The sequence below is a fragment of the Balaenoptera musculus genome, chromosome 1 (genome assembly GCF_009873245.2).
Source record: "Balaenoptera musculus isolate JJ_BM4_2016_0621 chromosome 1, mBalMus1.pri.v3, whole genome shotgun sequence".
Lineage (NCBI taxonomy): Eukaryota > Metazoa > Chordata > Mammalia > Artiodactyla > Balaenopteridae > Balaenoptera > Balaenoptera musculus.
The window spans coordinates 99,141,530-99,166,287 of NC_045785.1; the positions used below are offsets into that span (position 1 = coordinate 99,141,530).

A 24,758-nucleotide genomic window follows, 5' to 3' on the forward strand; every position below is an offset into this window, starting at 1 on the left:
TCACCCATTTTTTACTATACTACAGCTATTTGTGTATGTTTTGTGAACATCCAGGAGACAGGCATAAATAGAGAAGGGGGAGGTTATGTACTCAGGAATAATGGGGGCTTAGATTTGTGGATCAGAATGGAGCCAGGATATGGGGATATATGTATACATATAGCTGATTCACTTTGTTATACAGCTGAAACTAACACAACATTGTAAAGCAATTACACTCCAATAAAGATGTTAAAAAAAAAAAAAAAAAGAATGGAGCCAGACATTCAGTTTGGGTATGGTGGGTGATAGGTTTTTGAAATGGTAAGTAACAATGCAGTTCTGAGGAGTTCACTCTCTTTAATACTCAGGCCTCACCAGATAATTGGGGGAGAAAAAAGATAAAATCTTTGGCTACATTCCTAGTATTTCCCCCTACTTTGCATAAGCAATTTCTAAGACAAGGTTTTCCCCTGTTCTGTTTTCGCCCCTCCCTGTAGCTTTGGTTCCCACTGACATTGAATTTCCTGTTGCTAAAGCCTGTTTTTCTTGGCTTTAGTTGGTTGTCGGCCTGGGAAAAGGTACAGGGGTAGCCCAACTGGAGCATGATCTGGGTTCTGGGCATTCTTCACACTAGGTTAGAAAGAGCGTGTGGCTTCCTACAGGGAATTACTTCGGAGAACAGCACCACCTTGGATATATTTGGAACTCTGGTATTTTTGTTTAAAGATTTTTTTACTGTAACTTTTATTATCTTTGCTCCATCCTAGTGTATGTGTTTTTGTTATTCAGAAGATAAATAGATGCTGAGGCTTGTTTTAGGTTTGTTGTTGTAGCCCTACCCCCTTTAGTTTGTCTTAACAGTCCGTCTTCTGAAACTTCTTTTACTTCTCTTCCTGGTACTGATGCTGTAGCTATTAACCATTTATTGCCTGACGTAACAGTCTCTTGCTCTCAAGAAGCTAATATTTTGATGACTAGGGCAACCCTTAGCTAAATACTAGTAACAATTAAAGAGTAATACAGACTGGAGTGCAATTAAATGCCCAAATATGTGGCTTAAGCCTCTCCACATAACGAAGCCTATGTGACAGAGAAAAGTAATGACTCTTCGTCCCAGCTGAGTCCCTTGTCCCTCCCTCCCACGCGTACTCACCTTTATCAGAGACACTTGGTTCTTTCCCCCCAAACTTCTTGGCTCTTACGCCTTCCTCCAAGCGTCTGAAACCCCGAGAAGGGAAAATGGGGGAGGGAGGGGGGGGCGTGCCGCTCGCTTCCGTACTTGCCTGTGTCCCAGGCTGTCTGGGGGAGGTGTTGGACAAGCCGCCCCAGTCCAGCTGCAGCCGACCCAGGTCCCAGTCCCTGCCCTTTGCTCCCCTGCTTTTCAATAAGTCCCGAAGTCCTGGGAGGTGGGCGTGGGAGTAGCCCAAGCTGAGGCTAGGAAGTCCTCCCGGACGGTTCAGGGGGCCCCAGGCGATAGCCACGTTCGGATTCTGGCTGGAAGCCAGGGGAGGGAGCTTGGGGTAAGGGGAGGGCCCTGAGGGAGGGGTCAGACTCCTTAGGAAAGAGTTAATGGGAAGAGGGGGAGGGGATAGGACGAAGAGACCGAAGGGAAGGCTCAGGTAGGAAAAGAACGGAGGAGGGAAGCCTGGTGGGGGGAGAAGGGAGCCTGCAGGATCAGGGGTCAGAGTTAGGGGGTTTCTCCCCTGCTGCACCCTCATCCTAGGGCCGCCAACTTCCCGCCGCGGCGGCGACTTTCAGTTTCATTTCTACGAACCCTCCTGCCTGGGCCGCAGTCGCCGCCGCGATGCCCAGTAAGTTCAGCTGCCGGCAGCTTCGGGAGACGGGCCAGAGATTCGAGAATTTCCTGGTCGATCGGGGACTGGACAGGGAGACAGATCGCGAGCGGTTGCGGACCATTTATAACCAGGACTTCAAGACCAGGTACGGGCCGGCCCACTCCCCGGCCCCAAATCGCGGGCCCAGCTTGCCGCCACGACCCCGGCGGCGGGGCCACCCTTCCCGCCCCGGGGCGCGGAGGGACGCAGCTCCCCCAGTGGCTCCGGCCGGTCCCGGGGCCGCGCAGTCCCCCCTCCCGCTCAGTGCCCACGCCCCGCCCGCGCCGCCAGCGCCGCCCGCAGCCCGCCCGCTCTGCCCGGGCCGGGCCCCTGCGCCGAGTCCCCGTGGAGAGCCTCCCCGGCATCCCGCTCCCCCGGCGGCGCGGGACCAGTCCGGGGAGCCGGGTGCTGCGCCCACGCGCCGCCCGCGGGAGCGGGTTGTTGGGGGGCAGCGCTCGGCGTGGGGGAGGGGAGCTCGGGAGGGGGCCCATGCTTTGCGGAAGCGCGGGGAGCGAGCTGCCTGCTGGTGGCTACCCCCGGTTGCGCAAGCTTTACGGGGACCCCCGACCCCTCGTCGAGGGGCTGCTTCCTCGGTGGTTCACTGTCCCAGAGAGCTGAAGAGACGCCGTGTAGCAGGGAGAGTCTCAGGGAGCTCGGGGAAGAAGAAAAGGGCACAAACTGCATACGTACCAAACCTCCATTAGCACCTGTGGCTTCTCCATGGAGACCCGGGCTGGGGCCAGTCTCCTGGAGGCCCCTTCTCATCCTGTGGCTAAAGGCTGTTTGGTCCCCCTTGCCTGTTCCCATCCAAGTGAAAATCAAAGAGACTTCTCTTTCTCAAACCACAGAATTGTGCTTCAAAAAACCTCTATCAACAGGCTGCAGTCTTGGGCCGAAGACCAAGGAACAATTTTAAAGGGATAAATGTAAAGACTTACAGAAATAAATACTGGGTGATGGGAATTTAGGCTTACTAACAGACCTCTTGAAAAAGACCGTGGGTTTTCGCACACCAAAAGGCGGATATGGCTGTTAAAAGAGCCAAAGAAGTGTTAGACTGTGTTAATAGAAGTGTGGTTTGGGGTGAGGGGCAGGAGGTAAGTGATTCTCCAGATTGACCAGATCATTTCTGGAATATTGTTTTCAGTAATGAGTGTCACGTTTTAAAAGGGACATTAACGAGCTTGAGCAACATCTGAAGAAGGAGCAAAGATGATCTGTTTTGTGTCCTCACACTGTGCTGGGCACTGTGGGGAATATAAAGAAAAATACACAATCCCAGGGGAGCAGAAGAGGCTATGATATGCATACAATATACTATAATAAATGGTAAAATAGCATGACGATTATAATAGAGATAATAAGAAAAATGCTGGAGGAAAGTACAGAAAGAACAATTACCATGGAGTCACATCATCAACACTTCACATCCATGAATTCACCTATGTCCAAAAAAATCAGTGCAACGTGGCTCTGAACAAAAGTCTACAACTTCTTTTGGCTCTGTGAGAGAGATTATTATTCTGATACTTGTTTAAATGGTGAGGAAGACTCTATTTGATTCTGTTGCAGTAGGGGTATTGCAATGGGGAGAGAGATCTAGCTCAATTCTCAATACAGCAAAGACAGCTGGGAATGTATAACCAAGAGCAGAGTGAGGGGGTCATGGATGGAAAATCACTAAGAGGAGACAGTAAGGGGCTGGGGGCGGGGCAAAGTTGAGGCCTAATGCAGAAGAGGGTTCAGAGGGGCCTGACTAAAGTTTAGTCAAAGAGAGAGTCTTTGTCATATCTAAATCAAAGTTACACAATATCTTCCAGTACTGGGGGAAAACAGGCTATGTCAGATAACCACAAACAGGCATATAGAAAACCACATTTACTGTACATTATGGGTGAATTTAAAGGATTTCAGAAGTCATTTTTTAGTATGTACTTGTTTTTAGGCAAGTAAGATACCAGTCCCGTGAAATTATTAGGGAATTCGATGGAGAAGGTGGCATTGACCTTGGCCTTGGCCTTGAAGGCTAGATATCTTAGTACTTGGAGGAGGAGGAAAGACTAACATGTTGATTCATTCTTTTGTGAAACCCCGTCAAAGAAAGGGAGAAATGTTTGCCTTGAGAAGAGAAAAATTGGAGAGGACAAGGTAGTTATCCCTGAATATTTTAAAGACTGTCCTGGAGGAAAGGATTATACTTTGGTGTCACTCCAGAAGGCAGAACTGGGTTCACTCAACATGGCCCCCTTGGGGAGTTTCCTGGTGGCCTAGTGGTTAGGATTCCGGGCTTTCACTGCCCTGGCCTGGGTTTAGTCCCTGGTCGGGGAACTGAGATCCCCGCAAACTGAGCAAACCGAGTGACGCAGCCAAAAAAAAAAGGCCCTCTCACCCTCCACCGGGTGGAAGAGATTTCGGTTCTGATTAGAGAGAACTTTCTTATGCTATGACCTCAACCCTCATCCACCCAATGGGAATTCATTGCTTCTTCCTCTGGGCTCTCATAGCTTATGCTTCACTCTTGGTTATAGGCAGATGACACCCTGCCTTGTGTTAGAGCTAGTATGTGGCTGTCTCCCCACCAGACTGTAGAGCCTCTGAAGGCAGGGACAGGCCTTTTGTCATGTTGGCGCCTTCCCTCAGTCCCCAGCATAGAGCCTTGTATGTAGTAGATGCTCAACAGAAGCTTCCAGAATCTAATTGAGTTAGTAGGTAGAGCTGATCTATAAGAGAAAAGGCTGTAGGGGAGGTATAGCAAGTCACCTGGTATCAGGAATTCTGGGGCACTTCCTCCCCTGGGAGGGATAGGTCCCTTCCAACTAGGTTATTTTATGATGTTATGAAGTGCCCTGCTCCCAACGCTTAACTTTTCCCATCTCTCGTTATTCATTTAGCAAATATATTTAATTTATATTTAATTAATCTACTGTTTTCTTGGGCCTTGGTTCCTGCCCCTAGAGTGTAGTCTAGTAGGGAGTGGCAGATGTGTAGACAAACGTGTCATTCAGTACTGCAGGAGCTAGTATCGTGTTTTGATAGCTGGAGTTCAAATCCTGACTCTGCCACTTACTAGTTGCATTTGATTTTTGACCAAATTTCCCTAACTGTTAAGTGTTTAAAATACTGCCTTTCTCTCAGGGTTGTGTGAGGCCAAAATTAGCTATCATAGGTAAAGCATTTCCCCTGGGTAACAGAGTGCATGGGCTTTGGAAGTGGTAGCTATCATTAACAGTGCTGGTTAGGAGTCCGTTATGGAATAAGTACTGGCATCGTGAAAAGTTTCTTAGAGAAGATGATTCTTGCCTTGGGCAAGAGACTCATTCTCTTATTCAACAAATATTGGCTGAATGCCTCCTATGAGCAAAGCAAAACTGTGTGAATTGCTGTAGATACACAGAAGGAACCTAAGGAAGATGGAGGCAATTAAAACCAAATACTTATTTAATTTCTGTTGTGATAAGTGCTTGTGAGAAAAAGTCTAGGATGCTTGAGAGCATATAACGTGGAGACCTGACCTAGTCTAGGAACCAGAGGTTTCTGGGAGAAAATGATGTTTGAGCAGAATCTCGAATGATAAATGGAGTTAGCAGATGTAAAGCAAGGGGAGAGCAGTCCAGACTGAGAGAGTAGCACCTTAAAAGGCTGTGGGTGAACTCGCGAGAATGGGGGACAAGAGGCCACAGGGAGGCAGGGGCTGAACTGGGCAGGACCTTGTGGGCCGTGGGGAGGCGTTGTGGGTTTTTCTTTGTTTTGTTTTGTTTTTAATCTTAACAGAAACAGGAAAGCACAAAAATTTTCAAAGTGGGAAACTGACAGAATCAGGGTTTTTAGAAAGATCATTCTGGACCTCTATCCACAGTAAAAAATACATTTACTTTGGGGTCTGGTATACACAGCTTTCATAGAACAGTTTGTGTCCTTGAAAGAGTACTTACCTTCACTCGCTGCCCTCTGATATTTTTTATTCTATTTTACTCCAGTTTTGCAAGTCCTGGTCTTGACCCACAAATGAGAGTTGCAACCCCCAGTTTGTAAATCCCGGAACTATATGTCCCTTTAAGATGGCTTCCAAATGTTGTTAGGTAGCTAGTCAGACATGAGTGGTCCTGCCCCATCCTGGACAGGGTCATCTTTCCCTCCCCCCACCCCCCACCACTGGTGACAAGAACACACCCAGAGACCCTCCCTTTTTTGGTTAAGGACCGCTAAGCTTCCAGCCAGTTTCACGACCAAGCAAGATATCAAAAACCCAATGGGCTTTCCAAACTGCCATCACCGGTTGGCGCAGGGGCACCAAGACCTAAGAGATGACTCAGAGTAACCCAGTGTTCGTTATGCTGTATTTATAATAAATCAGCGTTGCAATTTTTGCCCCACCCCCACCCCCACCCCCCTGTGGGTGGGGCGTGGCAGTTTATGCGTAAGCCCCTGTGCGCAAGGAGAAAAGTTACGTAAGCTAAAGCTGTCAATCAACTTGTCAATCAAATGACGCACGACACAGGGAGGGACTTTTCGCCACTCTCTAAAAAACCAACCTTATGCTCACTGCAGGGCTGCTTCTGGTTCCCAGACAGCCCGCTCTCCTCCCTTCTTGAGAGGGTACTTTTGCTTCGCCTAAGAACTTCTGCTGCTTGAAACTTCTCTGTCTCTCGATTGAATTCTTTCCCTCAAGAGGACAAGAACTGAGGAATGGCCGTTCCACCGGTAACAATCTGGTATTGTGTTCTGAAATACCATTCCTCGGGCTAGTAGGCTTTCCTGAACTGGGTCTAAACGATTAGTCATTTTTCACCCAACAAACAACAGGGGGCAGGGCTTTACAGACCAAGGCTGTCCAACGGTGGCAGAAAAGTCTGGAAGGAGGTGCAGCAGTACAATAGCTGGGAATGGCTGAGGTGCCATTTAGAATGGATGTGAGGTGGACCTGTTCTTCGGTTTCTTCTCTAAAATGGGGGGATAATAGTTGCTACCTCAAAGGGTTGTTGTGAGGAGTAAATGAGATAATGCAGGTAGCTACTTAGAACAGCACAAAGTAAGTGCTCAATAAATGTTTTCTATTGTTGATGATGTTATTGTGTTGTTGATGTGTCATTGTTAATTGTGGTGCGTCCGAGTGGGCCATATTAAAGGGTTAGACTTAGTCCTGTAAACCGTGGAGTCATAAATTGGGAGACATTATCTGATTTGTGTTTGTTGAAAACTCCTGCAGACTCTTAGGGGATGGACCAGGAGAGGGGGTGTGAAGTCAGAAGCAGGAGGAACAGTTCATAGGGCTTGGCAAAATGATAAGATCATCAAGCAGTTCACAGAAGAAATATAAATGACTAATAAACAGAAGGAAAGATACTTGATTATATTAATGATCAGGGAAATGCAGATTTAAACAAGATACCATTCTTTTCCTTATCAGATTGTCAAAAATTTAAAGGATTGAAGATTTCTGATGTTAGGGTCTGGGAAAGGGTTCTCTCAAATGCTTATTAGTGAGAATGTAAGTTTGTACAACTTGTTTGGAGGACAGTTTGGCAAAACTTATCAAAGTAAAGGTTCATTATTCTCTTTGACCCAGAAGGATGGTTATTGTAACGTTTGAAATAGCCAAAAATTGTAGGCAGCCTGTCTATCACTGAACAAATAGTTAAGCACACCACAATGCATTCATACTGTGCTATCCTTTGCAGCCATTCAAAAGAGGTGGCTTGGTAAAACGTTGTCATGGAAGGCTGTCCATGGTGGTGAAAGAAGTCTGTTGCAGAATAGTATGTGTAGCACACAAAAAATATGTGTAATTAAAAATGTATTTTTTTTAATTCAGAGAAAAGGGCCTGGAAAATATATATATCGAACAGTTAAGCAGGTAGTTGGGAGTGAGGGAGTGGGAGCCCTTAATGTTTTATGCTAGGTATTCGTCATGTTTAAATATTTTTTAATACTTTTGGTAACCACTCTTTGACATCTCTTTACGCATGCATACTGTCATCCCTTGATATTCGAAAGGGATTGGTTCCAGAACCACACCCCCTACACACACACACACACACACACACACACACACACACACACGCACGCACGCACGCACGCACCCCGCCCTGCCGATTCCAAAATTTGAGGGTGCTCTAGTCTCTGACATAAAATAGTGTGGTATTTGCATATAACCTATGCAGCATATTCTTCCAGGTTACTTTAATCACCTCTAGATTGCTTATAATACCTAATACAATGTAAATGCTAGGTAAATAGTTGTAAATACAATGTAACTGCTACGTAAATAGTTTCTGGTGTGCAACAAATTCAATTTTTGCTTTTTCCAACTTTCTGGAAACTTTTTTTCCGAATATTTTTGGTCTGTGGTTGGTTAAATTCTCAGATACAGAACCCCTGGATAAGGCAGGCCCGACTCTAGTTACATCACACCTATGTAAGTTTACCAACATGGGATCATGATGATCTAATCCTTTTTGTCGTGGACCCCTCTCATATCAGCATCCCACCCCCATTTCCACATTCTGCTCCACACTCAGGTAACTCATATCAATCAGGGTTTGTTTGTTTGTTATTGTTTTATTTTTAAAAGATCATGTTATACACATTTTCCATATCCTGATTTTTTTATTCATCAATACATCGTGGAAATGACTCCTAATTGTCTGGTATATTTTTCTAATGCATTGTTGGTTTTGTTGCCAGCATTTTGTTATGACAAATTTCAAACATAAAGAAAAGTTGAAATAATTTGACAGTGAACAATCATATACCCTTGTTACTGAACACAAGTTGGTGTGCCCCACGCACGGTGAGGCCAAACAAACAGAACTCTCGGAGTCTGGAGCAGAGAAAGGTTTATTACAGGGCCAAGCAAGGAAAACAGGTGGCTTGTGCAGCTCCCCGATGTTTTTAGGGAGAAGTTTTAATAGGCAAAATCTGGGATGAGAGTTTCTGGGTGTGTGACTTTCTTCTGATTGGTTGGTGGTGAGGTAACAGGGCGGTGCTCCAGGAATCTTTTGCTCAGCCTGAAGTTACTGTCATCCACCTGGGTGGTGGCCTAAGTTCCTACAGAACTCCAAGGTATTGTTATGTATATTACTTGAGGAGGAACTAGGACCCTGCCCCAAGGCTGCACTATTGTTTCTTGACTTCAATCCCCTTGTTTCTGCATTCCCTTGTTTCTGCTAATCAGGGAAGGACCCTGATTAGCAACGGTTTGAATCTGCCTTCTGGAACTCTGGGAAGGTAAAGGAGGCTGAATGAAGCTTATTTCTACAAACAAGAAACAAGGGGCACAGAAAGACTTTTGTGCCACAGGATCCTGCTTGGTTTCACCTCACCTGGACTTCTTAATTTGTATTTGACACATGCCTGCCCATCGATCTATCCATCCAGATAGTTAGACAGATATATCCCCAGCATACGGGGATCTTAGTTCCCTGACCAGGGATGAACCCGTGCCCCCGCAGTGGAAGCGGGAGCCTTAACCACTGGACCACCAGGGAATTCCCCATCTAGCTATATTAATTTTTTGATGCATTTCAAAGTAAGTTACAGACATCAGTACAATTCACCCCTAAACACATCACCATGATTATTATTAGCTATAACAGTTCAAAATTTGTTTACGATATACATATATATATATATATTTTTTTTTTTTTTTTTTTATTTTTTTGGCTGCACCTCACAGCTTTTGGGATCTTAGTTCCCCAACCAGGGATTGAACCCACGCCCTTGGCAGTGAAAGTGCGGAGTCCTAACCACTGGACCACCAGGGAATTCCCATGTTTATGATTTTTTTAAAGTAAAATTTACCTACAGTGAAATAGACAAATTTCAAGTGCACCGTTTTGTGAGTTTTAACAAATCCATATACCTGTGTGCAACCCCCTATCAAGATATATGACGTCACCCCAGAAAGTTCCCTCATCTCCTGTCCTATTTAGTCCTCACCCTTACCCACCCAGAGGCAACCACTGCGCTGATCTTTTTTTTTTTCTGAGATAGTACCTGTTCTAGAACTTTATGTAATGGAATCAGATAGTATGTAGTATGTACTCTTTTGTGTAAGGCATCTTTCACTCAGCATAATGTGTTTGAGATTCACCCATGTTGTTGTATCAGTAGTTGCTTTTTACCACCGAATATAAATCACGGGGACTTCCCTGGCGTTCCAATGGTTAAGACTCCATGCTTTCAACGCAGGGGGCCCGGGTTTGATCCCTGGTCGGGGAACTAAGATCCCACATGCTGCACAGTGCAGCCAAAATTGTGTGTGTGTGTGTGTGTGTGTGTGTGTGTGTGTGTGTGTGTAAATCATAGTTTGAAGGACAGTGTTTTCAGTTTGGGGCTATTTTGAATAAAACTGCTATGCACATTCTTGTACAAGTCATTTTGTGGGCATGTATTTTCATTTCTCCTGGGATATACCTAGGGGTGGAATTGTTGGGTCGTAGGATAGATAATATTTACTTTTTTTTTAATCTTGGGCAAGTTGCTTAACCTATTTTGGTGGTGGCAGCAAAGTCTTCTGGACTGGTCTTCTGGTGTGACCTTGCCTGGGGTTAGGCTGTCCAAGTTTGGACAACATATATAACCTGACACTTAACATTCCAAGCCATTGCACAGCAGTGCTGTGTGGCAGCCAGAGGTTCAATGTTTGCATTGTTATCTATTTCATCTATAAAATAACAGTCTGGAATTATTTGATACTTCTTTCACCCCTTCTCCCAGCAAGTACTTATTGAATAAATACCAGTGCTAGGTCTACACTAGATGTTATAGTCACATTACTTTCTTAATGAATTTTTATTCCATGCATAATATAGTAATATATTCTTTTCATTAAAAATCAGAACATGATGTTATATGTTTGGTTTTACAAGAAACTATCAGACCTTTTTCTAAAGTGATTATACCATTTTATATTCCAACCAACAATGCACGAGCGTTCTGGTGTTTTTGTATCCTTGTCAGCATTTGTTGTTGACAGCCTTTTAAATTTTAGTCATTTGAATGGGTGTGATGCATTCTTTTTAATGGTTGTGTAATATTCTATAGTGTGGATGTTTACAACTTATTCAGCTATCTCCCTATTTATGGGCGTTTGTTTCGTTTTCGATTCTTGGCCACTGAGAATGACTCTACAGTAAGCATCCTTGAACCTATGTTCTTATATGTTGGTACTTTTCTTTTCCGTGGGATACATTCTCATGAATTAAAGGATATCTGTATATCAGATGTTCGGAGATACTGCCAGATTGTTTTCCAAAAGGTTGTAATACTTCACCTTTCTACCAGCAGTGTATGAGAGTTTTCTTTTCCACATAGCAATACGTGTTGTGCCTATTTTCCTTTTTTATCAGTCTAATGGAAATAAAATGATACCTCGTTTTTACTGTAGTTTGCATTTCTCTACTTTTAGAGCATCTTTTCATACTTCTGGGTCATTGGAGTTTGCTCTTTAAGTTGAATATTCAGTTTTTCTATTGTTCATCTTTTTTTCCCCTAGAAATCTAGGTGACTAGATGTGTAAAAGAACTGGTGCTTTTTTCAACTAGTATGTACTAAGTTTGTGATTTAAAAAAAAAAAATTTTTTTTTAATTTTTTATGACTGTCACCTTAGACCAAGTGAATTTGGGTAGTAGTAATAGATGTGAGGTATAATTTGAAAGCTACTTAGGTGGTAGCACCTATAGTAGAAGTTGCAAAACTTGCAAAGTTGAGTTCCTCCTGCCCATGTGTCCATGCAGAAGCTCCCAAAGATAGGAGATTTCACCTTAAAACTGTGCTTTGGGCTTCTCTTAAAAGCCAGATCTGGCCATCTTGGGCCTGCATTCCCTGCTGGCAACGTCTGTCTGGAGATGAGTAACAGTTCCCCCCTTTAGACAGGACTTGTGCTCCGGGGTTTGTCCAGTCCCCTCAGGGTTCCGTTTCCTCCCCAGCACTAAGCTGAGAGCTCCAGGGCATTTCAGAGCACCTGCACTTTTCTTATAGTAGATTATAGTCTATTAGTGTAAGAAGGACATGTGTAGGATTACACATGTCCTTCTTACACTAAGGACTCAAAAATGGGACTGTACAGGTGCCTGAGACAGCTGCAGGTATCAGATACCTGTGGAGTCTGGCATCTGTCGGCATTTGAGTGTGTGCCTGATCCATGGAATTTAGTGACTCACCGACCAGGGGGCCCGGGTGAAAGTTTCTGATGACGCCCTGATTTCAGTCCCTTTGCCTGGACCCCTCAGCAGCGTTTGAGCCTGATACCTGATTCTCCTCCCTCTCTTAGTGGTAGCTGCTGTTTTCTCTTCCTCCCTGGGTTATGCTGGCCTCAGGTGTTCTCAGACTACTCACACTCTCTGGTTGTAACTACTACCTGACGTCTCCCTAATATTAAGCTCTGCTTTGCCTTTGGCCTGAGTTCTCAGCTTCTGATTCATGGAACTAGCTGCCTCCGGACCACGGGGATCTCAGACTGACCATGTCCACACCCAAACGTTGTGGTCGGCCCTTCCAACCTCCTCCTCCTCTTGTTTTTACCTCCTATCTCAGGAATAGTTCCTGAAGCCAAGCCATTGGTTTGGGTGTTGTCCTCGACTCCTTCCCTCTTCCCAGCCTCCACTCCCTCTCCTGTCCAAAGCCAAATTCTGCTAATTTTATATTCTCAATATCAGATCTGTCCCCTCTTCTGTCCTCACCACTGCCTTGTTTGGGCCCTTGTCATCTTTTAATTGGACGATTGCAATGGCCTTCTTCTAACTGGTCTCCCTGCCTACAGTCTTGCCTCCAGCAAATCCATCCTCCAATCCTGATGCCTGAGTGATCTGAAATGCAAATATGATCTTGCCACTCCCCTGCTTAAAACCCACCAACGGGGTGGTTCTGTAACCACAGTGTAGCCTCTGGTGCAGGCTGAAAGTAAGTTGCTACTCTTACTACTACTGCTACTATTAGTACTACTATTGCTACTAATAGGATACTAATAATAGTAGCTAACATTTCCTGAGCATTTTCTATTGTGTTTTCAAATGATTTATTATCTCTTTAAGACAAATCAGAGCTGATTCAAAGTTTTCTGAATGGTATCACTCATTTGCTTGGGGAGAGGGAGAGGGGCAGAGTTATAGGCAGGGGGCACCAGGGAAATGTCTGTAACCATAAATGATCTTATATATGCTAGTGAGTGACCATGCTGATTGGGCCTTCATAGTTAAATAGGCATTACCATGGTTCCTAGGAGCTAGGATTTCCTTTCATTCCCTAAAAAGCATGGAGGGTGGGAGGTCAGCTGTCCAGATCTCGAATGTGTCCATGAAGTGTGTTGCACGTGGGGATGTCCTCTGGCTCTTGGGTGCCAGTAAAGGAGGAGAGCTTCTGGCCTTCAGGGTCAAGTGCAGGCTTCATGGCTTGGCATGCAAAACTATGCAAGACCTGGTCCCTGCCCACCTCTGCTGCCTCCAGCCAATCCCTTCCTTGCACTCTTCACTCTAGTACAACCAGACTGGGTGTGATACTAATCAGAGCGCACCTTACTGAGATCTTATGTGCCAAGCACTGGGCTAAGTGGACACCATAGTGTCCGTCTCTCATGTAATTCTCACAGCCACCCCGGGAGATGAGTCTGCCATTATCCCCATTTTATAGAGGAGCAAAGTGAGGCTTTGCGAGGTAACCGAGATAGCTCAGCTAGTGGCAGAGTGGGCGGTCCCCCCAGCCTCTCCGCACGTGTTCTCGGTAGACCCCCCCCCCCCCCCGCCCTCGGCTCACGCTCTGTGCTCCCCCTGCGCCTGAACGACACCCATTCAGCCTTCAGGACTCAGTTCTGATGCCGTTTCTTCGGGAAGCCACCAGGGCTGAGCCGACCCCCCTGAGCTCCCGACAGCGGGCTGGAACGGATGTGTTCCGTCTGTGCTCCTTGAGGCCTCTTTGAAGCCCCAGCATCTAGCGCAGTGTCTGGCACATAACAGGTCTCTGTAAGTGTTTGTTGAGCTGACTAAACTGAATTCCAGGCGCTGAACCTCGAGGTTGTTGTTCTTCTGACGTTTTCCCTGTCTTCACCTTCTCTAGGCCCAAACAAGCTATTTGATCTCTGGAGAAAGGATCCTTTCCCTCCTGCTTGGGTTCCACCTGCACCCTATGACTTCAGGGGGAAACTGCTGTCTGATCAGCCACCTTGCCCACACACCCTGGACATCTGTACTCTCTGCCCCTCTCTCACTCCTCACCAGCGGGCTGGACCCCGAATCCACACCCCTGAATCAGCTTCTTCGGCTTCCCCCTCAGCTTTAGTTCTTTCCGCTTCAGTGTTTGTATCTTTTCTGTCCCAAATTCCCCCTGCCCCCCACCACAAATCTTCCTTTCTCTCTGTCTTCCCTTAGTCCTCCAATTAAATAGCCCATCGTTGGGCTTTTCTCCTTAGAAGTGCACCGTCCACCACCTGCTGTTTAAAACAACCATATTTTGTCTTGAGGGGGTCCCATTGCCTTCCCTGAAAACATTAAAAATTCCTGCCATCCCCAGCCCCGTCCTGTCCCGCACAGAGCGGCCCTCAGATGCCCTCCCCAGCTTGCTGCCCCCGTCCCTCACTCCCCAGTCTCCTCTGCTCCCGGCAGCTTTGGGACCCCCGCCCCTGGCTTCTCCTCCATGCTGTATGGAATGAAGATTGCCAATCTGGCCTACGTCACCAAGACCCGGGTCAGGTTCTTCGGGCTCGACCGTTGGGCCGACGTGTGGTTCCCAGAAAAGAGGAGAATGAAGCCGGGGTCGGAGATCAGCAAACACCACAAGTCGCTGCTGGCCACGATCTTTTATGACAGGTGTGTGACGGGGTGGGGGGCGTGTCTGGCTGGGGAGAGGGGCTGTTGCCTCCGCTTGGGGTAAGGCTCCATCCTGCAAGGACTGGGGTAAAGGCAGGAAAGGAGCTAATTGGCCTGGGGGAGGGGATGGGTTTCCTGAGCACAGCTGGCACTTGGCCAGCCTCCCCAAGCCTGTAACTTTCTCGGAGGGCAAGCCCCAGGCTTGGCTGCTCCGGCCCCAGCCGTGATCTTGACTCCCACTCTCCCCAGGGCTGAGTATCTTCACGGGAAACATGGGGTGGACGTGGAGGTCCAGGGGCCCCATGAAGCCCGAGATGGGCAGCTCCTTATCCGCCTGGATTTGAACCGCAAGGAGGTGCTGACCCTGAGGCTTCGGAATGGAGGAACCCAGCCTGTCACCCTCACCCACCTCTTCCCATTCTGCCGGACACCCCAGTTTGCCTTCTGCAATGACGACCGGGAGCTGCCCTGCCCACTGGGCCCTGGTGAGTGGGTTCCCAAAGGAAAGAGCCTCTGGTGGACAGAGTCCTGCCCTAGGAAGGTCTGATGCTTCAGGAACGTGCTGTTGCTGGCCCGTGGGCTCCTACCTTGGGATGGGGCTCTGGGGGGGAATGTCAGTGTTGGGGTGCTGGTGGGAGGATCCCTTCCCCACCCCGACTCACTTAGCCATCCTCTCCCAGGTGAATGCTATGAGCTCCATGTCCACTGTAAGACCAGCTTTGTGGGCTACTTCCCAGCCACTGTGCTCTGGGAGCTGCTAGGACCTGGGGAGCCAGGCTCAGAAGGAGCTGGCACTTTCTACATTGCCCGCTTCTTGGCCGTCGTGGCCCACAGCCCCCTGGCAGCACAGCTGAAGCCCACGACTCCCTTCAAGCGGACCCAGATCACTAGAAACCCTGTGGTGACCAACCGGATAGAGGAAGGAGAGAGACCCGACCGGTAAGTCCTCCCTCCAACCCAGTCCTGGCTGGGGGTGTCCCAACACCACAGTGTGGTCCCTTGGGAAGAACACAGAGCCCCCTTTCCTAACTGTGAGTTAACTCCTCCAGACCTCAGAGACCTTTTCTGTCTAGGAAGAAAAGCAGATATGAGGACAATGTGAAAAAATTTCAAGTATTTTTGACTGTATGATGGATTATCAGTCAGCCAAGGTGGACACATGTCTCTCTCTCTCTCTCTCTCTCTCTCTCTCTCTTTTAACAGCTTTATTGAAACAATTCATATACCATACGATTCACCCATTTAAAGTGTACAATTCTGTGCTTTTTTTAGTATATTCACAGATATGTGCAACCATCACCACAATCCGTTTTAGAACATTTCATCACCCCAAAAAGGAGCCCGTACCCTTTACTTATCACCCCTTTTGCTCCCCATTCCCTCCCAGCCCTAAACAGCTACTCATCTACTTTGTGTAGATTTCCCTCTCTGGACATTTTCTATGAATGGAATCATATATGTGTAAACAGCTCTTTTTGACATGTCCAGGTGTTCACAAAATACTGAACAAACCGTAAGACCATTGTGCTCTTTTTGTTAAAAATATGTGTGTAAGGGAATTCCCTGGTAGTCCAGTGGTTAGGGCTTCGAGCTTCCACTGCAGGGGGCCTTGGGTTCTACCCCTGGTCAGGGAACTAAGATTCTGCGTGCTGCGCAGCACGGCAAAAAAATTAAGTAAGTACATAAGTAAAAATATATGTGTATAATACAATTTGACAAAGAAAAATGTCTGGAAGTCTACATACCAAAAGGTTAACATTGGTTATCCCTGGATGGTTAGAATGTTGTTTATTTACTCATTTATTTATTACCTGTTTTCTGATTTTTTTTTCTCTGATGAACATGTATTGTTTATGTACATATCTATATGCATAAATATGTGTGTGTATATACTTTTTTTTTTTTTTGTCCACACCACGCAGCTTGTGGGATCCTAGTTCCCTGACCAGGGATTGAACCCGGGCCCCCTGCAGTGGAAGCACAGAGTCCTAACTACTGGACCGCTAGGAAATTCCCTATATATATATATTTTTAAATGCTTCCAAGTATCATGCTTTCCAAAAATGAGGATGGTCTAACCTTGGCGTGAGCAGCCTCATGAGACAGTGAGTCCTGTCTCCTAGGGCAAAGGCTGCCGACCCCCTTCAGCAATAGTGTTGAAGCAGAGCCTTGTGCTTTCTCTAGGGAGGGGCCTTCTCAGAGACTCTGAAGGTGAAGGGTCTCTGTGTTTGTAATAGCTTTTCTTCTCTCCCTCCTGCAGTGCTAAGAGCTATGACCTGGAGTTAAGTATGGCACTGGGAACATACTACCCACCCCCCCGCCTCCGGCAGCTGCTCCCCATCCTTCTTCAGGGAACAAGTATCTTCACTGCCCCAAAGGAGATTGCTGAGATCAAGTAAGTACCACCCCTCTGCACCCTTTGTGCTGCTTTATATGTTTCTTTTCCACTGGCTTCTTCCCACTGCCCCATGCCTCTGTCCTCAGCCTCCTGTGCTCAGTTCATTCTTCCCCTTACTGAGCACACGCCATGTGCCAGGCACCATTCAAGGTGAATCACTCGCATGATGGCCCTGACATCCTAGTTGGGGAAAGTGAGCATCTATCATCTTATTTCATGGAGTGATGAGTGCTATGAAGAATTAACTGAAGCTAAAGCAGGGTAAGGGGTGGGCTGTGCTATTTTGCAGAGGGCAGCTAGTCCTGGCCTCTTTGAGGAGGTGACACTTGAGCAGAGAATGACATTTGAATGAGGTGAGGGTGTGAGTAATAGAAGGATCTTGGAGAAAGGATGTTCCAGGCTCCAGGATCCACAGTGCACATGCGAGTCAGGTCTGAGGTTGGGGGGCAGGGGCTCCCTTCTTGGAGGCCTCTGACCCCCATCTGCTTCTCTGCCCTTCTAGTCTTCCCCGATTCCTGATGTCTTCATAGTCCCAGAGCTGCAGAGGGAGAGGGTGGATGCTCCCGGACATGGGGGTTGCCTGACCCATCCCGTTCCCGTCCCCCCCCTCCAACCCCCCCCACCCATCACTGCCAGGGCCCAGCTGGAGACACCCCTGAAGTGGAGGAATTACGAGGTGAAGCTCCGGCTGCTGCTGCACCTGGAGGAGCTGCAGATGGAGCACGACATCCGGCACTATGACCTGGAGTCGGTGCCCATGACCTGGGACCCCGTAGACCAGAACCCCGGGCTGCTCACGCTGGAGGTCAGGGGTTGGATCGGTAGCGGGGAGGATGGACTCGAGTTAGCCAACCCACAGGCTGTGGGAAGAACAAAAGGAAGATGAAGTTTTTCCTGTCCCAGAGGGCTCAGCAAGTTGCCGAGTGGGCATCTGGGCCCCAAAAGAGGTGTCAGAGCAAGGCAATAGGGAGGACTGGGGTTTTAGTCTAGACTTTGCTACCACTGGCTGTGTGACCTTGGGCAAGTCTTTTGCTATCTCTGGGCCTTAGTTCCCTCACCTGAAAAGCATGAAGCTGGACTAGATAATTCTTAGAGCCCTCTCCAGCTCTCAGATGTTGAATGTGTACATCTAAGCCCGGAATTACACACGAGAGTGGATTCCTGCACACTTGTGCTGAGAAAGGCGCTCAGTGAGAAGGGACGGCAGGTGAGGATGATCAGGGAAAGTTTCCTACAGGAATTGAGTTTTGAACAAGATTTTAAAGGCAGAGTAGGAACAGAGCTGGCCAAGAGGGCAACCGGACTTTCTGGGAAGCTGGCCTCCAAGTCTTGAAATCATGCCCTGGAGGGTTTCCAGGATTCCTGGGCTCAGCATCTCTGAGCACCTTGAGCAGACTTGTCCCTTCCTCATCTCCCCTGACTCTTGCCCTGTCTGGCAGAAGAGGAAAGAGGCAAAGCTCCCTGAACCTGGGGTACAGGGTAGATCCTCAGAACTTGTGTCTCAGTTGGGGTCTGGAGTGGGCCATCCACTGGCCATCTCCAGGCTAGAAGCTTGCTGGTGTTTGTGCCCCATAGGTTCCCGGGGTGGCCGAGAGCCGCCCCTCAGTGCTGCGGGGTGACCACCTATTTGCCCTGTTGTCCTCTGAGACACACCAGGAGGACCCCGTCACCTACAAGGGCTTTGTGCACAAGGTGGAACTGGACCGGGTCAAGCTGAGTTTTTCCACAAGGTAGGTGTTGGGGGAACCCTGAGCTGCAGGAAGGTCTCCAGGTGTCCCGGAGGCCAAGGGAGGAGGGTGTTTCTCCCCAGAGTGAGTGGGACCCCAGGGACAGGGCAGGGGGACCCTGAGACGCCTCACCATCTTCTCCTGGAGGATTGCTTGGAGGTCTGAGAAAGGGAGTGGAGTAGATGGAGAGAGTCCTGGCCTTTTATTGCCCACCCCCCCAATTGGAATTCTTCCCCCTCTCTCTCCCCCTTCCCAAAGCCTCCTGAGCCGCTTTGTGGATGGGCTGACCTTCAAGGTGAACTTCACCTTCAACCGCCAGCCCCTGCGGGTGCAGCACCGTGCCCTGGAGCTGACGGGGCGCTGGCCGCTGTGTCCCCTGCTTTTCCCTGTGGCCTCCCGTGGGGTCCCGCTGCTGCCCTCAGATGTGAAGCTCAAGTGAGACTGTGGGCAGGGGCTCTGGGGCCACTTGGAGTGTGGGTGTAGGGGACGGGGTCAGGGAGGCCTCTGGGACACGGACAATATCGTGTTTGTGGCCCCTCCGCTAGGCTGTACGACCGGAGTCTGGAGTCCAACCCGGAGCAGCTGCAGGCCATGAAGCACATTGTTATGGGTACCACCCGCCCCGCCCCCTACATCATCTTTGGGCCTCCAGGCACTGGCAAGACTGTCACCTTAGTGGAAGCCATCAAGCAGGTGGGGCCTGAGCGTAGACCTGTGGCCTACACTCTGACTCCCCCCCTCCCCAGGACAAAGCAGTTGTCCCCAGGTTCTGGTTCCTTCCGGCTCCCTGAACGCACGCCCCCAAACTGGCCTCGAGGGCCAGTGTGGCTGTCGAGCACCGCGTGCAGCTTGGGTGCTGCACGTCTCGATCCCCGTAGCCTTGTATAATTACGGCAACAGTTTTCCAGCATTAAAGGGCTGCTGGCCTAGCAGGGGGCTGCCAATCTGAACTTGCCTTTTGAGTCACTCCCTCCCTCAGCAATGGGAGGCAAATGCCACACTGCGCCAGCCTGAGTCACAGGCACGTTTCTCCCTCTCCCCTCCCCCTGGAGACCAGAAGCTGCTTCCCACACTGTGCTCATCCCCACCCCAGGTGGTGAAGCACTTGCCCAAAGCCCACATCCTGGCCTGTGCTCCGTCCAACTCGGGGGCCGACCTCCTCTGTCAGCGCCTCCGGGTCCACCTGCCCAGCTCCATCTACCGCCTCCTGGCTCCCAGCAGGGATATCCGCATGGTGCCTGAGGACATCAAGGTACTTGGGGAAGGCAGGGGACCAAGGGGTGGCGGGTGCTGCTCTGGGTGGGCGCTGGGGCCAGGAAACTAGGAGACCTGGATTCTGATACTCGCTGTGTGACCTTGGGTGGGTCAGGACTGCTCTCTGGGCTTCAGTTTCCCTGTGTGTAAAGTGAGAGAGGTAAACAAAATTGCCTGGGGGGGGCCCAGACCCAGAGCGAGGGTGAGAACGGAGATGGAGCCAAGCTGACTCCCCTCCCTGCACAACCCTCAGCCCTGCTGTAACTGGGATGCAAAGAAGGGGGATTACGTGTTTCCTTCCAAGAAGAAGCTGCAGGAATATCGTGTCTTAATTACCACGCTCATCACTGCCAGCAGGTGGGAAGTGTGTGTGTGTGTGTGTGTGCATCTCTTAAATCGTGTGTTAAGAGGTAGCGGGCTGGGGAAATGGGGAAGAATGGTGCCTGGGGAGTTGGGGGGAGGGCCAGCTTGGGGGAGCATTCAGGTGTGGTAGTCGCGTGCCTGGATGTGACCCCTGCCTGGCCTGACACCTCCCAGGTTGGTCTCGGCCCAGTTTCCCATCGATCACTTCACACACATCTTCATCGATGAGGCTGGCCACTCCATGGAGCCAGAGAGCCTGGTGGCCATAGCAGGTGAGGGGTTCGGGGGCGGGGGGGGCTGCGAGTGTGTCACCCCACGTGGCATCGGGGAGGTCCCACCACACACCTTTCTCCTCACGCTACCCACCTCCCAGGGCTGATGGAAGTCAAGGAAGCAGACAATCCAGGAGGGCAGCTGGTGCTGGCAGGAGACCCTCGGCAGCTGGGGCCTGTGCTGCGTTGCCCGCTGACCCAGAAGCATGGGCTGGGGTACTCACTGCTGGAGCGGCTGCTCACCTACAATGCCCTGTACAAGAAGGGCCCTGATGGCTATAACCCCCAGTTCATAACCAAGCTGCTACGCAACTACAGGTATCCCGCACCCTCTGTGTCATCCCCTGCCTTCACACCCTCTGCAAGCCCAGCTGGCGGCTCCATCCCACAGTCCTCAGAGGCTGTGTGATGCAGAAAGATTATCAGCTGGAAGGTGGGAGTTCTTCTCTCCAGTCCCATCACTGCTCCTCCAGTTGCTTATCTGTACCTCAGGGGATGGTCAGTGGTTCCTAGACACCGGAATATATCTGATGCTGGTCCCAGGTGAAGTTTCTAGGCGTCCAAGGAGAAATGAGAAAAACAGGGACAATGTATTTTTTCATAAACCTAATGGTTATTCAAGTTAAAGAGCTATGCTTCCTTTAGTCAGTGAGTTCATACATCTAAAATGCTCAGATGAGTTCCTGCATCTTTAGTTCCTTAGATGAGTCCACTAGGAATTCAATAAATGTTAGCTGTTGTGTTAGTACTGCTGATATTTTTGGATTTAGCACATTATCTCATCCAATAATGGCGACAGTAGGTGATTCTTGCTTTTGTATTGTCCTTCCTTGGCAAAATTGAAACTTGAGAATGGGCCCCTAATTTCTTGGTGTTTTCATTTAAATTTGACTGGTCTATGAAATCTGTGGATTGGATGTTCTCAGGAGCCACATTTGGTTCTGCTTTCTGTGGTTAACAGTGCCCAGCAGCAAAAACTGTAGCTGAATGAGTCTGCTATGCAGTGGGCAGGAAGACAGGAGGATAGTGTGTGTGAGCTCCAAGCAGGTGGAGCGGAGGTCCCTGAGGGTGGGGCAGAACTAATCCGCCCCCCTGGTCTTGCTCTTCCTTCCTTCTGCCTCCCAGGTCTCACCCCACCATCCTGGACATTCCTAACCAGCTGTATTATGAAGGGGAGCTGCAGGCCTGTGCGGACGTTGTGGACCGAGAGCGCTTCTGCCGCTGGGAGGGTCTGCCTCGACAGGTGAGGCTGAGTGGGGCTGGGGCTCAGGCTCCTACCCCGGTACCCCAGCCTCCCTCTTATTGAGGGTGCTGGGTAGCAGGAGGCTCTGAGTAGAAGCCATGAGCCCCTCCCTTTGTCACCTAGGCCTGGGATCCCCCACTCCCTGGAAGGGTTTGAGGGTGGGAGGGAAGGGAGGCAGGGAGGTCCAGCTGAGGGTTTCCCCTGACTCCGTGTCCAGGACTTTCCCATCATCTTTCACGGCGTAATGGGCAAGGATGAGCGTGAAGGTAACAGCCCGTCCTTCTTCAACCCCGAAGAGGCTGCCACGGTGACTTCCTACCTGAAGCAGCTCCTGGCCCCCTCCTCCAAGAAGGGCAAAGCCCGTCTGAGCCCCCGAAGCGTGGGCGTCATCTCCCCATACCGGAAGCAGGTCAGGTCCTCAGTTCCCATCAGGGGTGGGTCCCCCCAGGTGGTACCTCCTTAGCCAGACCACTAGGCAGAGGGTCCAGCTCAGGCCTCCGCTGGCCCCATATCTCAAAAGAGTGCAGAGGTCAGCTGCATCTCCCTCTTTGCCCCCCAGCTCCCTGGCCTCCTGCCTGGCACCCTCTTGCACTGGTGTAATGGCATGAGAGAAAGGCACCTGTCCCCATCTTCCAGGTGGAAAAAATTCGTTACTGCATCACCAAACTTGACAAGGAGCTTCGGGGACTGGATGACATCAAGGACTTGAAGGTGACCCTCACCACTGTTTCACATTCCCTCCCTGACTTCTGTCCCCCTCGCTTCCCCACTTCCAGACACCTCCTCGGGTCCCTGCCCCACTGCTGCAGGCCAGCCCAAGTCCCTGCTCCACCCTCGCTGCCTGAGACAAACTTGGGCTTTCCCCAAGCCTCTCACTCCTGGAGATCCCAACTTGTAGGTCTGGGATGGGACCCGGAAGCCCGCATGTTTAGCAAGCACCTCACGTGATTCTTATGATCAGGCTGGTTTAAGGTCTCTGCCCTAAGGAGAAAGTCCAGACTCCCCAGCCTGCCTGACCTGTCCTGTGATGATGTCCCCACTCACCTCTCCCACCCTCTGAGTCAGTCGGCAGCTCAGTTCTTTCTCAGATAAGAATCACCTGGAGAGCTTTTAGTGCTGCCAGCGCCAGGGCTCCACCCAACCAATTAACACAGCTATCTGGGGGCAGAGCCAGGGCATCAGGTTTTTTTACGGGCTCCTCAGGTGATCTCCCAGTGCAGCCAGGGTTGACACCCAGGGCTTTAAGAGTTAGAGGCCTCTCCCATGGAAATTCTGATTCTGGAGGTCTGGGTTAGGGCCTAAGGTTACATATTTTTAACAAGTACTGAGTGATTATCTTCAGGAAAGTTTGAAAAACACTGCTGAGTTATTGTTCTTTGCAGTCCAGTTTTCTTTGCTTAGAACCCTTTCGAGCCCCCACCCCTTTAACTGGATTCAGCCTTCAGGTTTCAGCTTCCATGGCACCGTCCTGTCCTCTTTCCTGCCCAGCAGGACACTGGCTCACTCCACTGTGACAATTGCCCTCAGGCTCACTGAGGCGAGGCGGGGCTGGTCCCTGGGTCCCCCACTGCCTCCCTCCTCTCTAGGTGGGCCCCGTGGAAGAGTTTCAAGGCCATCCCTCCCCTCTAGGTGGGCCCCGTGGAAGAGTTTCAAGGCCATCCCTCCCCTCTAGGTGGGCCCCGTGGAAGAGTTTCAAGGCCATCCCTCCCCTCTAGGTGGGCTCCGTGGAAGAGTTTCAAGGCCAGGAGCGCAGTGTCATCCTCATCTCCACCGTGCGGAGCAGCCAGAGCTTTGTGCAGCTGGATCTGGACTTTAACCTGGGTTTCCTCAAGAACCCCAAGGTTCAGGGGCTGGGGGGTGGCAGGGACTCCTCCTTCCTGAGGGCCCTTCCCTGCCGTGACCCCAGCACTTCTTCTCATCAGAGGTTCAACGTGGCTGTGACCCGGGCCAAGGCTTTGCTCATCGTGGTGGGCAACCCGCTCCTGCTGGGCCACGACCCCGACTGGAAAGTGTGAGCATCCCACCCGCAATCCCTCTTGGTGGCCACAGCCCCCAGCCTAGGACAGCTGTAGTTTTATGAAGCACCCTTGGGGCTCAGTTAATCTTCCAATCTATTTATCTTAACAATATCCCCATTTGCCAAGGTTAAGTAACTTGCCCCAAGGCACAGGCCCCTTGTGCAGGACCAAGGCTGGGCCTCCAGCCTCTGCTGGTACTCGGCCAGCCTTGTGCAGCTGTGTGTGTGAATGTCCCTGTACCCCACAGATTCCTAGAGTTCTGTAAAGAAAACGGGGGGTATACCGGGTGCCCCTTCCCTGCCAAACTGGACCTGCAGCAGGGGCAGAACTTACTCCAGGATCTGAGCAAACTCAGCCCCTCTACCTCAGGTATGGCTGGGCTAGGTGGGGGACAGTGCTGAGGGAGGATGTAAGTTACTAACAAAGCTGGCCTCCTCTCTTTATAGGACCCAAAAGTCACGACTACCAGGAGCGGGAGGGTGAAGGGGGCCTGCCCCTGCAAGTGGAGCCAGAGTGGAGGAATGAGCTCTGAGGACCGCCCACCCGACCCTTCCCCTGCTGCTAACATCAAGCTGCTAACAATTGGGGGAAGGGGGAGGAAGTAAAACTGAAAAAAAAAAAAAAGCTTATTCTATGCAAAAGCCTCCTTGTCTCTTCAGCCTGGCCCCAGCTTCCTGAACTCCCAAGATGACCTCACAAGGGAGGGTGGGACCGTCACACCAGCCCAGGGCCATACCCCTCCCCCGCCAAAGGAACCCAACCCCCATGTCCAGGGGAGGAAACCTAGTGGGAGGTGGCAGGGAAGCCACCCACAGGCTTCTAAGTTTAGCCCAGTGCTCCAGACCACTCCCCTCACCCGCCTCCA

General features: G+C 49.9%; 1 protein-coding gene across 2 annotated transcripts; it reads left to right on the plus strand.

The window, feature by feature from the left end:
* The first annotated feature begins 1,520 nt into the window (after positions 1 to 1,520).
* On the plus strand, positions 1,521 to 24,529 carry MOV10 (Mov10 RISC complex RNA helicase). 2 transcript variants are annotated; one of them, XM_036836951.1, is made up of 21 exons: positions 1,521 to 1,601; positions 1,776 to 1,923; positions 14,415 to 14,618; positions 14,868 to 15,103; positions 15,299 to 15,557; positions 16,879 to 17,013; positions 17,653 to 17,821; positions 18,592 to 18,746; positions 19,002 to 19,178; positions 19,289 to 19,436; positions 19,837 to 19,995; positions 20,251 to 20,354; positions 20,535 to 20,632; positions 20,734 to 20,950; positions 21,758 to 21,875; positions 22,093 to 22,284; positions 22,512 to 22,586; positions 23,591 to 23,716; positions 23,798 to 23,886; positions 24,141 to 24,262; positions 24,340 to 24,529. In XM_036836951.1, the coding sequence occupies exons 2-21, from the start codon at positions 1,787 to 1,789 to the stop codon at positions 24,423 to 24,425; spliced, it is 3,006 nt and encodes a 1,001-aa protein (XP_036692846.1). In that variant the 5' UTR covers positions 1,521 to 1,601; positions 1,776 to 1,786; the 3' UTR covers positions 24,426 to 24,529. The 2 variants fall into 2 exon arrangements, with proteins under 2 accessions (XP_036692846.1, XP_036692755.1); XM_036836860.1 differs by having other exon boundaries at positions 1,530 to 1,601; positions 1,706 to 1,923; positions 24,340 to 24,506.
* Positions 24,530 to 24,758: the final 229 nt, after the last annotated feature.